A 22,819-nucleotide genomic window follows, 5' to 3' on the forward strand; every position below is an offset into this window, starting at 1 on the left:
CCGCGGTCGACTACGTGGGAGTCCAGCGACAGCCATTACGCTAACTGCTGGTTCCCTAAAAATGTATATTTTACAGATCACACTGTAAACTCAGCATAGATCAATGGCTTTTCACATACTGATTTTCTTAGTTGCAATAAATCAAATAGTGAAGTATAGATAAACATACTGATAACTACGTGGGAGTCCAGCGACAGCCATTACGCTAACTGCTGGTTCCCTAAAAATGTATATTTTACAGATCACACTGTAAACTCAGCATAGATCAATGGCTTTTCACATACTGATTTTCTTAGTTGCAATAAATCAAATAGTGAAGTATAGATAAACATACAGATATATAATATATATATATATATACACACACACACATAAATGCAAAGGGTCCTCAAAAAGCTCCTAGAAATTTAGTATTATCAAAACTATTAACATGGATTTCAAAATATTTTGCACCAAAGTAAATTCATAGTTGAATTGCATTTTTCCACAAACTTTTAAAAGTCCCCTCATATCCACACACTAACACATACACACACACACACACACACACATATATATATATATATACACATGCACATTTATAGTGCAAATTCATTATAAATTTTAAAATTATTTACTGCTTTAAAAATAGTATATTTCTTAAAATATTTATACACAGAGAACTGAATATTATGATTTTACTAATGAGTAACTTTATAAACCTCTTTATAAACTCTGACAAATCCATCCTATTATTTTCTTTCCCTGTAGCCTTCATAGCAACTTGAAGCAGTTAATGTTTATAATGGATTTTACTGAACAGATCAAGTCTTAATAATTTATTAAAGTGTCACTAATTGTGCTTCTGGACTATTTCAACTAAGGATCCCTTAATTTCCTACAAAATTTAACTATTTAAAGATTGGTTTAATGGAAACTTGGGCTCCTGCATTTTCCTCTTGTTTTCTTGTACAATGTGCATGTTTGTGTGTGTGTGTGTGTGTGTGTGTGTGTGTGTGAGATATGTAAACAGGAATTATTCATTATTTTCTTGTATCATCTTTTTATTTTATTTATTTATTTTTTTTCATTTAAGGTACATCTTTTTGCCTCAGAAGGACAGAGAGCCCCACCAAGGAGGTGCGGTCACATGACAGTCCTTCCTCCTCCATCCCTCCCTCCTATCAGGACCGTGAGCACACACGTGCCCAGTGAGTTTCCCAGCGGCTGGGGTGGGACCCACCTCCAGTACACAGCACTTAGCCCCTGCGCTGTGGGGCCGGCCCTCATGTTCTCTTCTGACATCCTGGCCTAATCCCAGATCCAGCAAACTCGGAAAGGAAAGGGGTGGTCTTCCCTGGGAACATCGCAACATCCACTTGGGTGTCCTTATTATCAAATATACAGAAAAGGATGTTGAGGCTGGCAGGTGGTGCGGTGGTTAGGGCGCCAGACTTCCACATGGCTGACTACAGCTTAAGTCCTGGGCCTGGAAGCTTACTGCTCACTTTCTGTTTGTCTCTCCCTGGTCAAATGAAAAAGAACCAATAATAAATAAAATTAAATACGTAATTCTTCAAAAAAAAAAAGGAATGTAAATTCTGTTCATCCTAATCTCCCTGCGCTGTAACCGGTCTGCACTAACTGTAATATTGCCCTTAGGAAATTTTATAGACTCCATTGCCCTGGCCAGTTAGGACCAGGAGTGAACTTTCTCTGTGACAGCATCAAGCCACAGGAATGCGCTTAGTTACTCAAGGGTAGTCATGAAACCCCAGAAACCCCACACCTACTGACAGCACCAACACCAGCCAAACCCCAAGACCTGAATCCAGGGTTACCTAACACACCAAGTCTCACCACACCAGCCCTGAGGACAGCAGGGAGGGCGGGCAGCCCAGGCACACAGTCCCCTCCTCAGGGGCAAGCGCCCTGGCTGTCTCTCCCCAGGGCAGAAGTGCGGAACCTGACCTAGCCTCACCTCCATGTGGGCGCTCCTGACCCACAGGAATATTGATTTTCCATAACTTCGTTTTCCGAAATTGAGTTTTAGAGGAAAGCGGGTGGAGGGTGGGATGGAGGGTGGAGGGAGTGGACCGGCCTGGACTCAGTGGCCCGGGCAGTAGGAGGCAGCTGATCTGCAGGGCTGGAGGCACAGGGATTAGGGGACCTTAAACAGCTGGGGGGCACCCACGATCCTGCCTAGCGGGATGGCGTGGGGACAGGAATCCCAGCCGACCAGCCTGCCTCTCTCTCTCTCTCTCTCTCTCTCTCTCAAGAAATAAAAAAAAGAAAAACAGAAACTAAGGTAAATGTCAATTTCATCTAGCACACAAACCCCAAATGTGCCCGAGTGCTCTCTGAAGACACCAAATCCTGTAAGATTTTGCCCGAGGTGAGTTTACTAAAGGCCGATCTGCCCCAAGAGCTGAAGCGAACCTCAGGATGACCTCCGCAGGTTTGAGCCACTACGGAAGCGGGGCGGGGGGCAGAATTTGCCACACTCAGGAGTGCAGGACAGGCCCGGGTGGGCACGGACTTGGGCACTGCGGAAGCCCCCTGGACACGACCCTCGGCGCTCTCGGCCCTCCAGCCCTTTGTGGTTCCTGGGTTCGGTCACCTGCAGCCGGGGACCTGAGGGCGATCACCTGTGGCCTGGCGAGCAGGGAACAGCTCAGGAGGGTTGGTGCAGCGCCCAGCCTGGCTGATTGCCTCGTCTTGGACCAAGACCTGCACGCCCGCGCTCAGCGGAGTCACCGGCCGCCCCGGGCCATGCACAACTACGGGGCTGGTTCCAGTTGCTGCTGCCGCCCCAGAGAGCAAGGGAAGAACCCAGCCTGGGCGCACACCTGCGTGCCCGCCCGCTGGGACCGTGGGGCCACGCCCCAACTCTCCAGACTCCAGCTCCCTGGGCGTCTCCGATCTCCCCTCCTAGCCTCTTATCCCTTCTTGTCGCCGACTACCCCTGCCAGTCTATTTTCCCTGCCTGTGGCCGGTAACCCCTCCCAGCCTCTGGGACTGCTGGTCCCTGGCCACCCACACCTATTACACTCAGGTCCTAACGCGTCGCAGGCCACCCCTTACATCCTCTTGTCTTTGCGTGTCACCGGCCCTCCCTCCCAGCATCACGTCCCAACTGGTCCGCAGTTGCCTCTAGTACGGATAACCGCCCCCAGCCCGCCCTGCGTGTCCAAGCAGGAGCCACAACAGACACTTACCCGGAGTCTCTGTGCAGCAACCCAGAGCAGGCAGAGGCTGGACCAAAGCTTAGGAGCCGCCTTGGGCCTCTAATACCCGTGGGCGGGAGCACTGGAGCCCTGGAAAGACAGCCCGCAGCCCAGAGGGGAAGCGCTTCTGGAAGCAGTCTCTTTGGGTGAGTCTAACCCCGCCCCGAAGATGACTCACACTAAGGCTGCCTTCTGGAGTTTTATATCTGTGACCTGCATACGGCCCCACTGGCGTGTTTACCAGGAATTATGGCCTCAGAAAGCAGAAAAGTGCTCCTGCTCCGTGGTCGTACCCAGCTCAGTGCAGACAGACATGTAAGATGGGCATGGTCCTGGCATTCACTGCGGAGTTCAAAACCGTGCAGGATCTGGAGGCCCAGAAGAGTTAGAGCCCAGAGTGCTGGAACAGGTGGGAACCTCTGGGCTGTCCTCTTAGAGCCTGCTCAGAACAGAAAGGTCTGCAGACGCTGGTGGGGTAGGGGGAATGTTAGCCAGATTTAAAAAATTGAATTAAGTTTATGAAAACAAACTGTTCACTGTCTCTCGCATCCTTACCCCAAGCCGATTTCTCAGCATGGGCAGTATTGATGCATGAACTGCATAATCCTGGCTCTTGGGGGCGGGAATGGGGTGGGCTTCCGGCTGTCTTGACATTACAGACTGTGAACAGCATCGGGCCTCTCTACCAAGCAGATTTCAGTAGCAAACCAGCTCCCAACCCAGAGACGCCTTTTAATTTTATCTTTAGAGTGGTGAAGCATACAGGAACACTCCGCTAGCTTAATTCCACTTCCATCCTTTCCCAATCCTTTTGCTTATTTTTTTGAAGCGTATTTATTTTATTCATGATACCCAATCCTTTTGCTTATTTTTTTTAAAGCGTATTTATTTTATTCATGATAGAGGCTGCTCGTCTGTGTGAGAGAGAGTGAGAGACAGAGAGGAGCAATTTGGACAGGGTCCCCACATGCAGAAATCTTCTCATCTAGCCTCCAGCTTGTCTTCAGGCCCACCCAGGGACGCGAACTGAGGTCAGCCCTGTGGCTTCCAGCACTGCAGTTTACTCTGCTGCCAACTGCACCACCAGCCTATGCCTCTGAGGCTTTCACTGCACTTTTATCAGCTTCAGGTTGATCCTTGCAGCTGATTTTTTGCAAAATAAATAATGTATATGCTTATACACTAATTATTATTTCACCCTTCTTATCAAAAGGATAGCATTCTATGTATTCCTTGTTGATAGTTCTGTAATCTTTTGCTTAATATATTGTGGAAATCCATGTAATTTGTGACATAGAGATCGTCCTTATTCTTTTCTCCTGGCCCGGCAGTATTCCTCTGTGTATCATTTGGAAGGTTTCTAATCATGTCATTACAATGAACACTGCTGTAAATAATCTAGTCAGCACTTCTCAAACCTCAGTGCAAATCACCTTGAGGATAGTGTCAGATGCAGATCCCAGTTCATGAGATCTGGAGGCTGGGCATTTCTCTCAAACTCCCACGTGGGGGACCAGTAGTTAGCATAATGGCTATGTCGCTGGACTCCCACGTAGTAGACTGCGGTTCGCGTCCTTGACCCAGTGGCTTAAAACTCATGCCGGGCATGTGTGCGTGTGTGCCCAAGATCCCGAGAGGGGAATGGAGGAGAAGGGATTGCGGCGTGGCCATCCCCCCTGGGGGGTGATTTCTCGCTTTCTGTCTCTCTGTTTCTCTCTGTCTGGCACCCTATAGCAAAAACCTCTCCAAAAAATAAATAAATAAAAACTCCCACGTGGCTGATCCTGCAAGAAGTTAATGCAAGTACTATTTTGTATTCAGAGCGACATATCCACTAATCCAGATTGCTAAATTCCTGGCCAAAAGGTTTGTCAGTTATCATCAAGTTTTCTGACACAAAGGTCGTTATTTTGTCGTCTCACCTTTCTTCCCAGTTTCACTAACAGTGACTGTCAAACTTGTGGAGATAATATCTCAGTGTAGTTCTAGTTAGTGAGGTCAAACATATTTTTTATATATTTAAAAGCTACAATGTCCTGTTTAAGGACAGTCTGGGAAGCACCCCAAACCCCTATCCATGCACCATCCAACTCCCACTACATGCTCTGCTCCTGGACTTCTTGCAAAGAGCTTGGCTTCTTCCCGGTGTTTTCTGGGACTGAAGCAAAAAACCCGCCATGCTGGGCCAGCCCCGCAGTGCTTAAGCACTGTGCATTGGGAGCTGGATTCCACATGGCCTGTTTGAGTGCCTCCCCTGGCAGCTTGAAAAACACACCAGGACCTTGTATACGTGCACCCCAAATCCTGATGGGCAGGAGAAATGGAGGAAAAAGGATTGTGGTGTGGTCATGTCACATTGGGAAGTTCTCTCTCTCTCTCTCATCTGATGAGCACATGTGCCCTGTGATAATTAATTTAATTTTAATTAGGAAAAACATAATAAAAATAAACTGATTTGTGTCAAACAAGGTTTAAGAGTGCTTGTGAAATAATTAGGTGAAGCTGTCAGGTAGAAATAAGGAGAAAGGGAGAGATTTACTTCAATTGTTAAATGAGGCCGTGGGAAGGGTACATTGACCCTGCAGAACTTGTGTATCAACACAGCGTCTGCCTGATGACAGAAGTCCAGATGATACCAACAGACATTTTTAAAAGGCAGCTGGAAAAAGAGCACGTGGCAAAGAGGGCTGAGAAGGAGGTGACAGAGAGGAACAGTGATGAGGGACCAGACCCATAGCGTGAGCAGCTGGTGCTGAACTAAGAGGCCAGCTCTCACTTCCACGTCAGTGATGACCAGCGGGACGGCAGGTGGGATAAACATCAGACTGAGTGAGATAGATACAGAAAGAGAGAGAGAGAGAGAGATGGAGACACCTGTCTTAGAAATCTCAAGAAACATAGCTGTGTGGAATGAGAGAGCGGAAGAGAGAGTGCTTAGAGCTGGAGGTGGGATAGAGGGAAGATAGTGTTTTAAGGACACAATACTTTATTTAGCATGTCATTTGCCTTCTAAGTAGTGACAATCAAAATAGTTAATAAAATAATAGGCAATTCAAAAGTCATCTGATTTAAAAGAGAATCGAAGGGCCAGGCAGTGGTGCAGCAGTAATGCAACTGTATGCACATGGAAAGGTCCTGAGTTCACATCCTGGGACCTCCCTGATCATGCCGGGTGTGTGCATACCCATGACAATCTAGCAAGACTAGGGTCAAGAGGTAATTGTCTTTCTATCGTTCTCTGAAGAAACAATAAAATAAATTTAAAAACAAAGGAAAACATAAACAGAAAAGCAGATTGTATTTTCAGTACAGCGGTGAAGCAAGGTCACACTGCCTATATTTTTTTGAAAAGTTCTATTGATTCATTTATTTACTTTCACATTTATTCACTGTACATCTTTACAGCATACAAAATGGATTTTGCCACCTGAATACACTGCAAATCAGTCTAGTCAAAGACATGACCGTGTGCATTGTCATCAGCAGACAATATTCTATTTTCATGTCCATTCGATGTTTTGTCCTTTTTTCCTCTTGATTTTCTCCTTCCTCCCCCATTGTCCACTCTTCTCCTGCTATATAGTTTGCTATTATATATATATATATATAATTTTTTTAATTTCAAGAAAAGTATTTTTAGCTTTAATGAATCAAAATGAAAAAAATAAATGGGGACCAGCAGGTGGCATGGTGGTTAAGGTGTTGGACACTCCCACATGGCCGACCACGGTTCGAGTCCCAGACCTGGCGGCTTCCTTTCTCCCTTTCCCTCTCTGTGTGTGTGTGTGTGTGTGTGTGTGTGTGTGTGTGTGTTTCTCTCTGGTCAAATGAAAAGAAATGAATGAATGAATGATTAAAATTAAACCATTATTTTTTTAAAAATCAGATAGCTTGTGAAGGTAAAATGTTTCCTTAAGACTTAATGCCAGGAAAAAGGTTAGGAGTCTGTTCAAACAGTAGGCAGACACTAAAAACACACAAAAAACAAATATGGACAGAGCTAACTTCTAGTAACAGGTGCACAGTAATATTCTTTTGAAACATTTTTTTTCCTCTGTTCCCCCTTTACCAAATAGAAGTATAAACTAACTTACTTGCAAAAAGAAAAACAAGTTTAGTCTCAATTTGGTCTGTTCTTTGCACAAAGCCCCATAAGAATACTGATTGATTGAGTTGGCTCTGTTGGACCCTTTTATAAGGAACTTCGGATTAGACTCTTTAACAAGCCTCCCAAGGCTACTGGGCCATGTCAGGAATTTACCATCTGCCTGTGCCTTTAAGTACCTAAAAATTTTTTTTTGTTTTGTTTTCTTTTTGTTTGTTTGTTTTTGGAGAGGCTTTTGCTGTAGGGCGCGTGCACTCCCAGACAGACAGAGAGATAGAAAGCGAGAAATCACCCCCCAGGGGGGATGGTCACGCCGCAATCCCTTCTCCTCCATTCTCCTCTCAGGATCTTGGGCACGCATGCACATGTGCCTGGGGTGAGTTTAAGCCACCGGGTCCGGGACTGGAACCGCAGTCTACTACGTGGGAGTCCAGCGATATAGCCATTACACTAACTGCTGGTCCCATGGTGAGGGGTTTTTATTTGGGTCAGGAAGGGCTTTGTCCAGACTTTTTCTAGGTGAGGCTTGGGCATGCATTCCCCTCCGGGTGGAAGGGGCGTGACGCTGGGTAGGTCCGATTATTTTCCTAATTTTGGAGTGGGTACCAAGGTCAGAAGGTTTTTTGTTTTTGTTTTTGTCTAGAAGCATTGGGCTATAAAAATCATCGTCTTATCCTCTTCCCGGAATGTGGTGGGGACTGGGAAAAGCCTTTTTTTAGGTCTAGGTCAGTCACTGAGCCACAGCTGCAGGAGGTCTCTCTGGAGCAAGCAGCATAGCTACTTTATCACCATCTCAAAACGAAGTCATTTTGGGGAACCAGCAGTTAGCGTAATGGCTATGTCGCTGGACTCCCACGTAGTCGACTGCGGTTCACGTCCCGGACCCGGTGGCTTAAAACTCACGCCGGGCGCGTGTGCGTGCGTGCCCAAGATCCCGAGAGGAGAATGGAGGAGAAGGGATTGCAGCGTGACCATCCCCTCTGGGGGGTGATTTCTCGCTTTCTGTCTCTATGTCTCTCTCTGTCTGTCTGGCGAGCGCACGCGCCCTACAGTGAAAATCTCTCCAAAAAAAAAAAAAAAAACACAAAGTCATTTTGTGATTCCATTTTGGGCCCATACCCCAACTATAATTTTTGGGTCCCTGTCTCTCACCTCACCTCCTTACTGCGCGTTTCTTTCTGACCCAGTCAGATAACTGGATCCAATCCAGTTAATGTCCTAATCTAATCGAATCCTGGACCCAGTCCAGCTTGTTGCGACTCCAAACCTAGTTTGGACCAGAATTTGTTCACATAAAACTCAGAGAGCTCTAAATGCAAATCCATGGAGCTTAAATCTGAGAGAGAACTTACCCACGATCCCCACTTGCCACAAGAGAGCAATGGACATCATACGGTCCCACAGATACCTCGCTTGGTCACTTGCTATTCCTGGGGGTCACTGGGAAGCTCTACTTCAGATCCTGCTCCTGACACCAAAACTGTTCAAAGAAAAATTAACTGGGACCAGCAGTTAGCGTAATGGCTATGTCGCTGAACTCCTATGTAGTCGACCACAGTTTGAGTCCTGGACCCGGTGGCTTAAACTCACGTCGGGCGCGTGTGCATGCATGCCCAAGATCCCAAGAGGAGAACGGAGGAGAAGGGACTGCGGCGTGGGCATTCCCCCTGGGGGGTGATTTCTCGCTTTGTCTCTCTGTCTTTCTCTTTCTGGCGAGCCCACACGCCCTATAGCAAAAAAACCTCTCCCAAAAAAGGAAAAAAAAAAAGATCGTTAAGGGAACCCCATGATGTTTCATTTTACTCTGAAATACTAATATGGGGAGTTGGGGACAAGAAACACCGAATTAATTTCCTATTCACCTAGAATGACGAAGCCTATTCTTACTTTCCTTCACAGCTAGGGATGAAATGAAAAGTGAGACTCTAGAAACCCAGGAAGAACTGTTTGTCATTGGTGCTGATTCTATTTTCTCTTATTTCCATAACTTGATCTGCCAGAGGCCAGCGGGTGGTGTGGAGGGTAAGGCACTGGTTCCCACATGCTTGACAGCATGGTTCGAGTCCCGGATCCGATGCTTTGCGAATCACACCAGATGAGCTTCATTCTCACCCTCCCACCTCTGGCAAGCACACACGCCCTATAGAAAACAATATAGAAATAACCTGACCCCCTCCAAAAACTCCGGATACAAATACGGTCACATCTCATTCGTTTGAATAGCTCAGGGCACAATACCAGATCAGCAGAATGTTTTGCCATTTTCTTCTTGAGGATAGGTTCCTACTGAAATATCCTAGAATAAAGTATCATTGAATTGACACTTTTATGAAAAACTTACATTTTACAGACCTAGGGAATGAGGGATTCCAGGACCAAGCAGAGAGCGACTTGGCTCAGTCCACATCTATGATTTCTCCTCACTGCCACAAGGGGGTGCTGCAGCATCACAGTCACGCTAGATCACAAGGCATCTGCCAAGGCTCCCTGCATCGCAGTTCTGATCTGAAAACCGAAAACCGCCCCAGGAAGCTGGACTCACAAGACCAGGTTAGGCTGTTCCTGCTGGCGATCTCGGGGTGTGAGAGCATCTGAGAGAGGCCATGTTCCCACCCCTGAATCAGCACACAGACAACCCCACTGCACAGACAACTGCACCCTAACACGGGGAGAGGCATCTTAGGTGAGGAAAAGAAAAAACACCCGCGTTTTCGAGTGAAAGTCCCAACAAGCAACACGGTACACGGTCAACAGCTGCAGGCGTTTTCTTTAGGAACGTTATGAACACGGGGAGCCTTTATTCGCCTATAGCTTGGTGAAGGGCCACCCAGGACCCCCGAGTCAAGGCATAGAGTTTGGGGAAGGGTCTTTGTGGGCTGCCAGATGACACAAGAGCACAAACTGCTCTCCAGTGCGTGCCCTCTCCTGCAAACACAGCTCTGGGTCCAAGACTTATGGCTCTTTTTATTTTTATTTTTGGAGATTTCTGCTATAGGGCACGTGTACTCGCCAGAGAGAGAGAAACAGAGAGACAGAAAGCGAGAAATCACCCCCCAGGGGGGATGGCCACGCCGCAATCCTTTCTCCTTCATTCTCCTCTCGGGATCTTGGGCACACACGCACACACGCCTGGCATGAGTTTTAAGCCACCAGGTCCAGGACGTGAACCTCAGTTGACTACATGGGAGTCCAGCAACATAGCCATGACGCTAACTGCTGGTCCCACGGTTCTTTTTATTTTTAACAGAATTTTTCTTTTGGTACACAGACAGCTTCCTCAATTTCCCCTATGGTGGCATCTCGCAAAACCATAGTACAATAGCACAACCAGGATGTTCACACTAACACACTAACACCGTCAGATCCAGAATACTTCCATCCCTCCCATTGCCTCTTTAAAATTTCTCTTTTTTTTTTTTTTTTAGTATTTTGCTATAGAGTGAGAGTGTTTGCCAGAGACAGAGAGACAGAGAGTGGGAAAGTGAGAAATCGCTCCCCAAGGGGAATGGCCACACTGCGGTCCCTTCTCTTCATTCTCCTCCTGTCTGCTGGTAGATGGACAGGCATGTTTCTCAAGCCTCCCCTCACCCCCAATCCCTCGTCTGGGCTCCAAGGCCCATGTTGGACCCGGTGCCTTAGCCTCCACGCACCCGCTGGCGGTAGGTTGCTTTTTAATAGTGAACCCCACTTTCCTCCCTAGCACCTGCCAAGCACTAATCTATTCATTTCTACAGTCTGTCCTTTCAAGAAGCGAATCTCAGTGCACATGGCCCTTTGGGATTTCCCTATAACTCTGAGCAGGCCGTTGGGGCGTCAATAGCTAGTAACACGTCATGGACCTTCATTCTGTAGCCTGGACCCCCGCCAAGGACACGGGGGAGGAAGTCACAGGGCAAGTGAGCATCCCCTCCTGACAGCCCGACGCTTCAGCCCGGTTTCCACCTCCTTGGAAGAGACCTGCTCCAACATCAGAGGGGAGCACCTGGGGAGCTGGGCCTGGGGTAGAGGAGAGGGCGGGGTCTAAAGACGGACAGGGGCGGGGCCCGGCGGGTACTTGAGAGCGCAGGTGCAGTGCAGCGGGCTGGAGGGGAGGTTCCCCATGCGGGTGGGCGGAACAGGGCTCCAGAGCAGAGGAAGGCTGGGGGCAGGAGCGGGGCGGGGCCTGGGAGCGGGATGTAGGTGGGTCTCAGGCTCTGGAGGCAGGACCCAGGGGTCTGCACAGAGCAAGGCGTGGGCGTGGGCGGGGCCTGGGCGGAGCCTGAGAGGGTCGGAGGCGAAACCCCCCGCCCTCCCTCCGCGCGGGCTGGCGCTGCCGAGGGTGAGTGGGTGCCCGGCACCCGGCCTGGGAGGGACCGTTCCCCGACTGCGGCCGACAGGTCTGGGGGGTCGGCCTGCCGGGGGCTGAGCCACGTGGGCCCCGGCCTCGCGCCCGCCCAGCCCGGTTCCGAAGTGGGTCTTCCCGGTAGGTCTCACCGAGCGCCACCGCACGTGAGCCGGTGCCGAGTGTGCAGCACGAGTCCTCCCCCTCACCTGCCCTCGGCCCTGCCCTGCGGAGCAGGTGCTGCGGTTGTCACAGCCACAAGAGGAAGCCGCCCAGGGTCAGGGCTTGTCCGAGGGGAGCCAGTGCCTGAGCCCCGGAATGTCCCCTTGCCCTGAGAGCAGCGGGGTCACTGTACTTTGTCTGCTTTGGTCGGGGACAGTGTGGAGTCCGGAAATGGCAGCCCCTTTAACCTTTTATCCGAAATCTCAGTCATAGCCATGCATGAAAAGGAATGTGTATTATGTAATACAGGCTCCTAGCCGTGCTGTGTGTCGTTCTGGACAAAAATGGAAATAACCAAAGTGCCCGGGAGTAGAGAATGGGCACAAAAGAGCAGGAGACAATGGCGAGCCGACAGTGAAATGCTATCTGGCTGTTAGGGTGACCCACGTGGACCTGAGGCGTGGGAAGAGGCGGGAAATACCCAGTGAAAACAGATAGAGTAGCTATTGGATGTTTATTAAGATGAAATAATACATACATCAGAAATAGCGCCCATTCTGTGTGGTCTGTAGAGTGGGATACCACAGGGCCTTTGTGCCTGTAGACTTGGGTAAGTACCTAGACTCTAACAAAGGAGAAAACTATTAACCCTGTGGATGGGGCCCTATGGAAGATGCTGAAGGGAAGAGTCTTTGCCTGTGAGTCAGCAACTGGGGTGGAGGCTTTTCTCTACCATTTTGAACTAGTTGCTTACTTGTTGGGCCTCAGTTTCTTTCTCTTTATTTTTTTTGGGGGGGGTGTTTTGCTATAGGGTGCGTGCGCTCGCCAGACAGAGAGAGACATAGAGACAGAAAGCGAGAAATCACCCCCCAGAGGGGATGGTCATGCCGCAATCCCTTCTCCTCCATTCTCCTCTCGGGATCTTGGGCATGCACGCACACGCACCCGGCGTGAGTTTTAAGCCACCGGGTCTGGGATGCGAACCACAGTTGACTACGTGGGAGTCCAGCGACATAGCCATTATGCTAACTGCTGGTTCCCGGCCTCAGTTTCTTTTTAAAATTTAAAAAATAACTTTACATTTCAATTGTGCTATTACTGTCGTTACTATTTAAGTTGCAGTAAGACACGTGCAGTTACCAGAGAGGAAGAGAGGGAAAGCAAGCAGCCAAGTTTGGGACTCACACTGCAGTTGGCCACGTGGGAGTTCAGCACTTTAACCCCCATGCCACCTGCTGGCTTCAGGCCTTAGTTTCTTACTCTGTGGCCCTAGGAGAATTGGAGGAGACGGGGAGTCACATACTCAAATGCTGGGCGTGTGTTATAAATATGTAACTGGGACAAGCAAGGCAATAGGGAGTGGTGAGGCTTGTGGACTCTGAAGAATGCTTGCTCTGCTCCGTGGGGTTAAAATGAAAGCATTGCTCCGAGCCGCGTATCTTTGGGCCCTTTGGGACTCCCAGGATAAGGTGTTGCAGAGTCTGCAGTGACACTGGTAACCATTCCTGGGATGCAGGGCCCACACGGTAAATCAGGTCCTATCACTGTCCTGCTTAAGAGGCTTTCTGTTAGGCTTAGAATAAAATCCTGGCCCCTGCCCTAGGAGGGGCTAACCCTTACTCACCTCTCTGACTGCATTTGCTACTTCCTAGCTCTTCTTTAACCACGGTGCAGCCACACAGACTTTCTTCCTGTTTCTGTAACCTTCCAGGTCAACTCCCATTTCAGGCCCCTGCTTGCAATTCCTCCGCGTGGACCTCTGTACCCTCCCCACCCCTCCAGATCCTTGCAGGGCTGATTCCATATCACCATTGACTGTCTCTGCTTATAGACACCTTCCCCTTCCTGGACCATCTGTCTAAAATCACCAGCATACCCCTGCTGTTTCCGCCACAAAGTACTTTATTGCCTTATTACTATTAATTATGATCATCGCTAGTACTTACCCCCGTCTGTAACTCTGTGGTTGCTTTCTTTGCCTGCTTGTTTATGGTTTATTGCCTCCCCACACCAGAGCATAAGAGGAATGAGAGAGGCGATATGTGATCCCCAAGGTGGCAGGTCCCTAACGTGTTCAGTCAGTGCTGAAGTGAGTGGGAAAGAACTCACACTCCCCTTTGGCACGAAGGGGTGTTAGGAGTGATCGGAGCTGTTTTCTCCCTCTCTGCAGTGACAGCACCCTGCTTGGTAAGTCCTAAGCCTGCCCACCACTCTGCTCTTAAAAGCCTTTTTTCTTTTCAAAAATCCACAGGGCACCCAGCCTGGGGTGGAGCCACTCCCTGCACCGACCTCACTTCTTGGCAGTGTTCTGCTGAGCTTAGTTCATCCACACACTCGCCTCTAACTGTAACCCTCACACTCTCTTACAGCCTCTTCCAGCCCCCGCCCCCCCCGGGGGGATGGCCATGCCTCAATACCTTCTCCATTCTCCTCTCGGAATCTTGGGCACATACACACATGTGCCCGGCATGAGTTTAAGCCACCGGGTCCAGGACTCAAACCACGGTCGACTACATGGGAGTCCAGTGACATAGCCATTAGGCTAACTGCTGGTCCCAGGACTCTTGATTTACTGGGTCAGTGGCCTTTGCCATATGGGAAGGAGATAAGTGATGCTGGCCTCATAAGGAGGAACTTAAATACAGCATTCTCAGCCAGGAAGGGGAGAAGTGGGCAGCCCTTAAAATATCTATAACCTTTCGATTTTGCAAAATGATTTTTCTCATTTGGGCCATTTCTTGATTTAATAAAGACGTTTTGTCTGGGGAAGCAGCAGTTAGTGTAATGGCTATGTCACTGGACTACCACGTAGTCGACTGCGGTTCACATCCCAGACCCGGTGGCTTAAAACTCATGCCGGGCGCGTGTGCGTGCGTGCCCAAGATCCCAAGAGGAGAATGGAGGAGAAGGGATTGCGGCATGGCCATCCCCTCTGGGGGGTGATTTCTCGCTTTCTGTCTCTATGTCTCTCTCTGTCTGTCTGGCGAGCGCACATGCCCTATAGCGAAAACCTCTCCCCAAAAAAAAGACATTTTGTCTGGAATCATTCAAAGCTGAGGCAATGAATTTGGCTAATCCCTGCATCTTGCAGTAAGAACATGGAAACGGGTCATTCCCTCCAAACCAGGCCGCGTGCACCTGGCTTTTTATGCTGTCTCACACAGTTCTCCAGAGAACTGGCAAACAAGCAGATGGCCTTTGGCAGGTCCCCCAGCACTGGTCTGACCCCTTGTATTCGGAGCCGGAATTCCCCTGTGGTGGTGGTTTTATCTGGTCTTGGAGCACATCCACCCTGAGCTTGCATGCAGGTGTAGAGGACGTGCATATGAGGAATGGAAGAAGCGGAAGTCGGCCGGTTTGTAAATACACGCTGGTTTGTTTTACTCAGACTGTTTATTCTCTCCATCTGTTGCTCATACTTCTAAAGTGAGATGGATTATTGTTGATGAGTGTGCTGTCCACCCCCATGACTACCAGAACCAAACTGATCGCTTACTGTTGCAGGGCTTGTACAGGCAGTCCAGGCTCCCAGATGAAAGCTCCTTGGTTAACGACCAGGCTGCCACAGTAAGAGCTCCTCGGTTAACGACCAAGTTTGCGGGTCATTGGGCGCGTTGGTCGATAACCGAGGAGCTCAAAGGCAGATGACTTGTGGTGTGTTGTGGCACCATAGGGTATGTATTTTTCAATAGTTGTCACACACCATCACCCTAGAATAATGGAATTCTATCCATGTGAAAATATCTATTAGGTAAGTGCCAGAAAGCAACAAGATACCCCACCACCCAATAATAGAAATGTGGCATAATCATTTTTATTTATTCAGAATACTACTATTGGGAACCAGCAGTTAGCGTAATGGCTATGTCGCTGGACTCCCACGTAGTCGACCGCGGTTCGTGTCCCGGACCCGGTGGCTTAAAACTCACGCCGGGCGCGTGTGCGTGCGTGCCCAAGATCCCGAGAGGAGAATGGAGGAGAAGGGATTGCGGCATGACCATCCCCCCCTGGGGGGTGATTTCTCGCTTTCTGTCTCTATGTCTCTCTCTGTCTGGCGAGCGCACGCGCCCTACAGTGAAAATCTCTCCAAAAAAAAAAAAAAAAAGAATACTACTATGGATGCACAATAAAGTACGAATAAACGAAATATGTAGGTTTGTGTGATCGCGAATGCTTCGCGTAGTGATACTAAGTGACTGAGAATGAGACAAAGACTGGGGAGTCCTGAGACTCACAGACTGAGAAAGGGAATTCCCTGCGCTGGAGAGTTGGTCCTAAGTCCCAGTGGCCATTAAACAGGTAGGTTGTTAAGTGAGGCGTGACTGTATATGGTTTCTTCCACGTAAAGCCTCCAATCAGCCCCACAGCCACACAAGTCAGAGGGCGACATTGGCCGGTCCCTGGTCTCTGGGCGTAGGCAAGATCCCTGAGTTTCCTGAGGGGGGAAGCACTTGGCAGAGGAGTAAACTGCCCGTCTTTAGGCAAAGCCTTCAGAGAAGTAAGAGGACAGAATTCACCTGCTTACTCACATTGTCCTTGGGGGTCCCTGCTAAAACCCAGTCTCACCAGAGTTGCTTTTGTGAAAAATCCTTTTTTTGAGGGGACCAGCAGTTAGCGTAATGGCTATGTCGCTGGACTCCCACGTAGCCGACCACAGTTCGCATCCCGGACCCGGTGGCTTAGAACTCACACCGGGCGTGTGTGTGTGCGTGCCCAAGATCCCGAGAGGAGAATGGAGGAGAAGGGATTGTGGCGTGACCATCCCCCATGGGGGGTGATTTCTCGCTTTCTGTCTCTATGTCTCTCTCTGTCTGTCTGGCGAGCACATGCGCCCTATAGTGAAAACTTCTCCAAAAAAAAGAAAAAAAAAATCCTTTTTTCGAAATTAATCATTTAATTTTATTTATTATTATTATTATTTTTAATTTACCATAGGGCACATGCGCTCACCAGAGAGAGACAGAGAGAGGGGAATTGAGATAGCAAGCTGCCAGGTCCAGGTCTCGAATCACATTGGGCTGTGTGGGAGTCCAGTACCTTAACCACCACACCACCTGCCCAACTCGTGTGAAATTCTTAGGGGCCCGTAAGGTGCTAAGCATCTATAACATGTTTCATTCCCAATTCCCCGATAATAACATCTCGTTATTCTTCCATGGTGGTATAGCATACAGGAGGTCGAACATCCCCTTTGTTAGGCCAGGCCATTCTAATAGTGACCCGTATCCAGGGCGCCGAGTCCATGAAATGCCCACGGTTGTCCGCTGAAACCCGGGAGTATAGGCATTGCCTCAAGACCAGCCAAGCAGTGATTGAAGCCATTTTCGATGTTTATGTACCATTTAACATAATTTGGTCCCCTCCAGTGACCCATAATCAAAAGTAGCCAGATGACCAGTCCCTCTTTATTTTTTTTAACTTGATTATTATTATTTTCCAGTTTGATCAGAGAGAGACAGAGACAGAGAGAAAGTGAGAAAGCAAGACACCAGGTCCAGGACTCGATCCATGGTTGCCCCATGTGGGAGTCCAGTGCCCCCAACCACCATGCCACCTGCCAGTCGCAGCCCAGTCCCTGTTAAGACTTCTGTTTGAACTGAGTAGCAAGCTCAGCTAACCACTGCCAGATAATCTCTGAGTGGTGGGTATCGCTTCCCGGTTGTGCCCAGGTACTCTAGTAGTTTGGGTGAGGGAAACAGTTTGCAGCTCCTCATCTTCCAAAATAAAAGCCTCATTGGAGGAGCGTCATTGTCATGGGTCCCCGTGTTTGGGATTCCGGTCCTCCCGAGAGAGAATGATGTGGATCTTAGAAGTAGTAAGGGTCGTCACTGCATTTTTTTTCAGCCTTACAAGTTATCAACTCAATGTACTCTTCCTGAAACTATGTATTTTTTTAAGAATTATTTCCTTTAATTTTATTTATTTATTTAAATTTGACCAGAAAGGGACAGAGAGAGAGAGAGAACGAGAGAGGAAAAATGAGAAAGCAAGCCACCAGGTCTGGGGCTCGAACTGCAGTCGATTATGTGGGAGTCCAGTGCCCTTCACCACGCCACCTGCTGGTCCCTAAAACGGTATTTTGTTGGCAAAAGTTCTGAATTAGTGAAGTTGGCAGCTCTAAAGGATCTTTTTCTTTTTCTTTTTCTTTTTTTTTTTTTTTTGGGAGAGATTTTTGCTATAGAGCGTGTGTGCTCGCCAGACAGACAGAGAGAGACAGAGAGACAGAAAGCGAGAAATCACCCCCCAGAGGGGATGGTCATGCCGCAGTCCCTTCTCCTCCATTCTCCTCTCGGGATCTTGGGCACGCACGCACACGCGCCCGGCGTGAGTTTTAAGCCACCGGGTCCGGGATGCAAACCGCGGTCAACCACGTGGGAGTCCAGCGACATAGCCATTATGCTAACTGCTGGTTCCTGCTAAAGGATCCTTTTCTAATGCCAGAGCCTCTTTGGCTTTTTTTCTAGTTCCTTCCTTGGCCTATCATTTCCTCTTGCCTCAGTTGTGTGACACGTGGCAACAGCCAGGTGACCGCCACTGTAACTTGCTTACTTTCCTTCCTGCACTTCTGTTTCCCCACGGCTTCCATAAGGGCTTTTAGCTAGTCCTTGGGCATGTTTAGAGCATTCTTGTAATCACGTAATCTGAAGTGCTTACAAAACCTACCTAGGTCCCTCCCCACAAGGAGGCAGCGGGCCCGCCTGGGATTTAATGGGCTTCTCTCTCTTGATTCATTTTTGTTCTCCTGGCTGACTCACCAGTTTGCTCAATGGGTCTCTGTGACCAAAAAAAAAAAATAAGGAAATAGGCAACTCCATAAAGATTTTTTTTCAAATTTTATATTAGAGGGTAAGTTCCAAAATGGGAGAATCAGCAGAGATGGATTCCCATACATGCACAGCTTCAGACTCTGCCTCATCCCACAGGGATCTGGAACTTCTAAAGCAGATGAACTCTAGGGGCAAACTCGGGAGGATGAATGTTCCCCGGGGAACATGGCTGCCTCATGCTCAAGGTCAGGGGAAGAAATAGGGCTGCTCTGGGTCAAAGATCATCGGCCTTTGTATTGTTAGAGGCCAGTCGCTCATAATTCAGTTAAAGAGTTTGAGTGTCTCGGGTGAGAATTTAACTTAAGCAGAGACTCCTTCTCGGGGATGGTAAAAGATTGTTCTAGGGACAGCAAAAGGGTGAAGGGCCCCCAAAGATGGAGTCAGTTTGGTTGGCCCGTACACCAGTGGTATTGAGTGACTTTTCATGAATTTATTGGATATCATGAATTATTTGCATATCTTTTTTGGAAAATTGTCTATTTTTGGATCAGGTTTGGTGTTTTTTGGGTTGTGGTTGAATGTTATCTGAGCTGGATTATTTTGGTTTTTTGACTTTTTTTTTTTTTTTTTGTAAGAGAGATTTTTGCTATAGGGCACATGCACTTGCCAGACAGACAGAAAGTGAGAAATCACCCCCCCACACACACCTCCTGAGGATGGCCATGCCGCAATCCCTTCTCCATTCTCCTCTTGGGATTTTGGGCATGCACACACATGTGCCCGGCGTGAGTTTTAAGCCACTGGGTCCAGGACTTGAACCGCAGTTGACTATATGGGAGTCCAGCGACATAACCATTACACCATCTGCTGGCCCCTGAGCCATTTTTCTCTGGCAGCAGGAGTGGGTTCGTTGGAAGCACATTGTTCTTACTAGAATGAAGCAGTCATTTGAAGAAGGTTAGCCAGGTCTTTCTGGTGCCTTTGAGGCGCTCTGAGAAGAACTCACATTCTTCCATTGCCTTAGGTGGCACCCACTATAGACAGGTACCAGTTCTCTTCCTGTTCTTGACCATGCTGTGGCTTTGTAGATGAGGAGGGTGAACACGGAGGGGAGAAGGGCCTTGCCGTAGATCCCACAGTTACTAATTGCAGAGTCGGAATCTGGACCAAGTTTGTCTGCACGGAAATCTCCCTACAGAAACTTTTGAGACCCTTAGTTGGAAACCAGGTCTACACCAGGTCCCTTACAGCAACTCTCCTCGGCTTCCCCAATACTGGCCTAGGAGAGCAGGCAACCAGAAGCCATCTGGTGGCTTATAACCCCTCTGTGTCATCTGTTCAGCCAAAGGGGAGGCAGACAGGCTAAGGAGGTCCAACCGCTTCTTCTCATCTGGGGCTCACTTCCCAGGACCTCTTCTCTGTGGTTGCCTCCACAAAAGTGCTGAGTCCTCTCACAAGGGGAAAAAAAAAACAGCATTGGTTTTAGCATTCTGCATGACGTGTCCCCTGAGGCCTAAATCTCCAGAGGATTCCTTGCCTGTCTTAAGAAGCCTTTTTTCCTGACTCATTTGCATAACCTTCTGGGAGCCCAGCACCTCCAACCTCTCCTCCCCTCTCCCCACTTCCCTGGTTTCATTTTCTCTCTCAGGTTGTTGGACTCACAGAGGAGACCGAGAGCACCCGAAGGCCCCAGCCGCCTCCCTGAGTCAGCGAGAAAGACCCCATCTTCCTACAACATGGCAGGTAAGGACATGCTCTGAGGGAGTTAGACTTTTGATCAGAAATGAATTCCTTGTTATAAAAAAATCCAAGCAACACGGGGAGTGTGTAAAACATGTTTTATGTGTAAGATGGATCACTATTTGGAATTATCTTTCTTTGCCTTATTTTTTTTAATTGTTGGAGAGCGAGAAAGAGACTTTTGACAGGACCTAGTCTGGTGTCACACCCTCCTGCCTCAGCCTCCCAGTTAAGGAGGATTACAAGGCTGTGCACCACACCCAGCTTGTTTAGCTTAGTCCGGGAATCAAACCCCCAATGCAGCCCCAGCTTCATGTAGTGACACGCTACCCCTTGTGCTACCGTGACTGGGCTTCTAATTTGTTTTATTGTCTATTTCAACTCCCTGCAGGGAATACATTCATCCAAAGTAAGACCAAGCTCATCCCATCTTTTTTTTTTTTTTTTGGAGAGGTTTTTGCCATAGTGTGCGTGCACTCGCCAGAAAGAGAGAGACAGAGAGACAGAAAGCGAGAAATCACCCCCCAAGAGGGATGGCCATGCCACAGTCCCTTCTCCTCCGTTCTCCTCTCGGGATCTTGGGCACACACGCGCTTGGCATGAGTTTAAGCCACTGGGTCCGGGACTCGAACCGTGGTCGACTATATGGGAGTCCAGCAACATAGCCATTATGCTAACTGCTGGTCCCCCCATCTTCACTCTGCCTCCAATCTCTGAAATCATTCCTAGGGCAGAGTAGGTGCTCAAAAAAATCATCGCTGAGTGAATGAGCACTGGAAGAAACCATGTTTGAAGTATGATTGCATCTTTACTTTTGCACCTGCTTATCACACGTGTAGATGTACGCACATATGTACACACACAATTTTGCAACATTTTTCCCCCACGCAACAATATAACATGGAAATCCCTTCATTTTTTTCTGTTCTTTTTTTTTTCCACATTGTTTTATTTCATTTACATTCAATCATATTACTTAGCTTACAAAATGAATATTTCAACAGGTGAACATTTCTCCCTAGTCCAGTTGATAAAACTATAAAATACCTTCAACAGATAATACTACATTTCTTTGTCCCAGGAAATCCTTTCATTCTAGAAAACCCAAATTCACCTTATTCTATACGTTATAGTGTAGATTAGGCTTTGGGGGACTGCTGACATTTTGGGCCAGATGGTCATCTGTTATGGGGTGCCCTCCTATGCAGTGCAGAATATTCATCACTGCCCCTAGTTGCCGGGAGCCCCCCTCCCCCCCGTCAGAGCTGACACCCGTCATTGTGGGTATTTCGTTTGTGTTCATAGTCCAGTTAGACCCCAGAGGTGTGTTCTTTTATATCACACGAGTCTAAGAAAGTAACATGAAACTGTTAATTATTAATCCAACTTATGAAATTTAACCTTTGTGCTCGGTTCAGCCGAATGCCCCTGAAGCTGTTTATTTTAAACCAACATGTGGTCCTACTGGCGGAGAAACACGTAAACCAAGACCTTAACATTTTAGTCATACGTGTTACCCAGGACTAGTTAAATTAATAACTCACTCCGCTGCCCCCAGAAGAAATCGCACAGAATCTTCTGAGAGAGGAAAACGCTGCTCCAGGCACTGACGATGCCGCTGGCACCGGTACAGCCCGGCTCTTCGGAGAGTCCCTTTGCCATCAGCACCACCATAAACGACAGGCTCCTTGTCGTGCTGCCTTCCCCATGGGGCCGAGGAGTCTGATTTTTTATGTTTTGTTTGTGTCCGATTCAGTGGATCTCAAGGAGAGAGCAGAGCTGGGCCAGACAGCAAGGTGCCCAGAGCCAGTGCCTGCCAATGTGAGGTTGGCAGGGAAGAGTCATTCCAGTAGTTCTGCATTGTTCCTTTTGATTTTAGGGGGGAGGATCGAAACTTCTCATGGAGGGTAATCAAGTTAGAACAGGCTTCTTTTTTTTTTTTTTTTTTTTTTTTTTCACAAGGCACATGTATGTGTGCCAAAGAGAGAAAGAGGCAGGGAGGAAGCACCCCCAACTGGGCCTTGTCACGCCACCATCCTTTTCTCTCCATTTCTCCGTCTTGTCAGGATCTGGGGAACACATGTACACATACCTGGCATATTGCCACCAGGGCTGGGATGCAGGCCATGTTGGCCCAGTGGGTCCAGCGCCCTCTGTACACTGTTTAACCACTGAGCTCTAGGCCGGACCTTAGCATAGGTTTTTAAAGGATTCAGTGGTATTGGTTTTGAGGTGACGTCATTTGGCCCTTTGTATTTTGCATACTAGTGAATTTACATTGATGAGCTACGATCTGTCTTGATTCAAAATTGTTTATTATTTTAAAGCTGTCAGGCCAGGTGGTGGCACAGTGGTAATGTAGCCAGACCCACATGGGAGAGGTCTTGGGTTCATGTCCTGGGACCCCTCTGAACACGCTGGGCTTGTGTATGTGTGTGTGGTAATGTGGGCCGGCCGAGACTAGGGGTGGATCATGGCATGAAGACCTTGTTAGAGCTGCCTGTCTCTGTCTCTTTTT

The 22,819-nt window shown here is 48.3% G+C and overlaps 2 protein-coding genes and 1 long non-coding RNA gene across 4 annotated transcripts in view; 2 read left to right on the plus strand and 1 right to left on the minus strand.

Annotated features, from left to right (window-relative positions):
- LOC102500787 (uncharacterized) overlaps nucleotides 1-1,190 on the plus strand; it is a 19,895-nt gene extending 18,705 nt beyond the window's left edge. The window contains exon 3 of the long non-coding RNA XR_336458.2: nucleotides 1,076-1,190. This is a non-coding gene — a long non-coding RNA (uncharacterized LOC102500787). The remainder of the gene's footprint in view (nucleotides 1-1,075) is intronic.
- Nucleotides 1-3,334, minus strand: part of LOC102500379 (serpin B6-like) — a 20,700-nt gene extending 17,366 nt beyond the window's left edge. Inside the window, 1 exon segment of the mRNA XM_014592923.2 lies at nucleotides 3,198-3,334. The gene's annotated coding sequence lies outside the window, so the exon portion shown is untranslated.
- An 8,261-nt stretch (nucleotides 3,335-11,595) lies between these two features.
- NQO2 (N-ribosyldihydronicotinamide:quinone dehydrogenase 2) overlaps nucleotides 11,596-22,819 on the plus strand; it is a 27,599-nt gene continuing 16,375 nt past the window's right edge. Inside the window, exons 1-2 of one of the 2 annotated variants that reach the window (XM_006161682.3) lie at nucleotides 11,596-11,629; nucleotides 20,210-20,304. In XM_006161682.3, the coding sequence (XP_006161744.1) occupies nucleotides 20,298-20,304 (7 nt within the window). In that variant the 5' untranslated portion in view covers nucleotides 11,596-11,629; nucleotides 20,210-20,297. Of the gene's footprint in view, nucleotides 11,630-11,671; nucleotides 11,774-20,209; nucleotides 20,305-22,819 lie in introns of those variants that run through there. The other variant, XM_006161683.3, reaches the window with a different exon arrangement.

The sequence above is a fragment of the Tupaia chinensis genome, unplaced genomic scaffold, assembly GCF_000334495.1.
Source record: "Tupaia chinensis unplaced genomic scaffold, TupChi_1.0 Scaffold138812_1, whole genome shotgun sequence".
NCBI classification, from domain to species: Eukaryota; Metazoa; Chordata; class Mammalia; order Scandentia; family Tupaiidae; genus Tupaia; species Tupaia belangeri.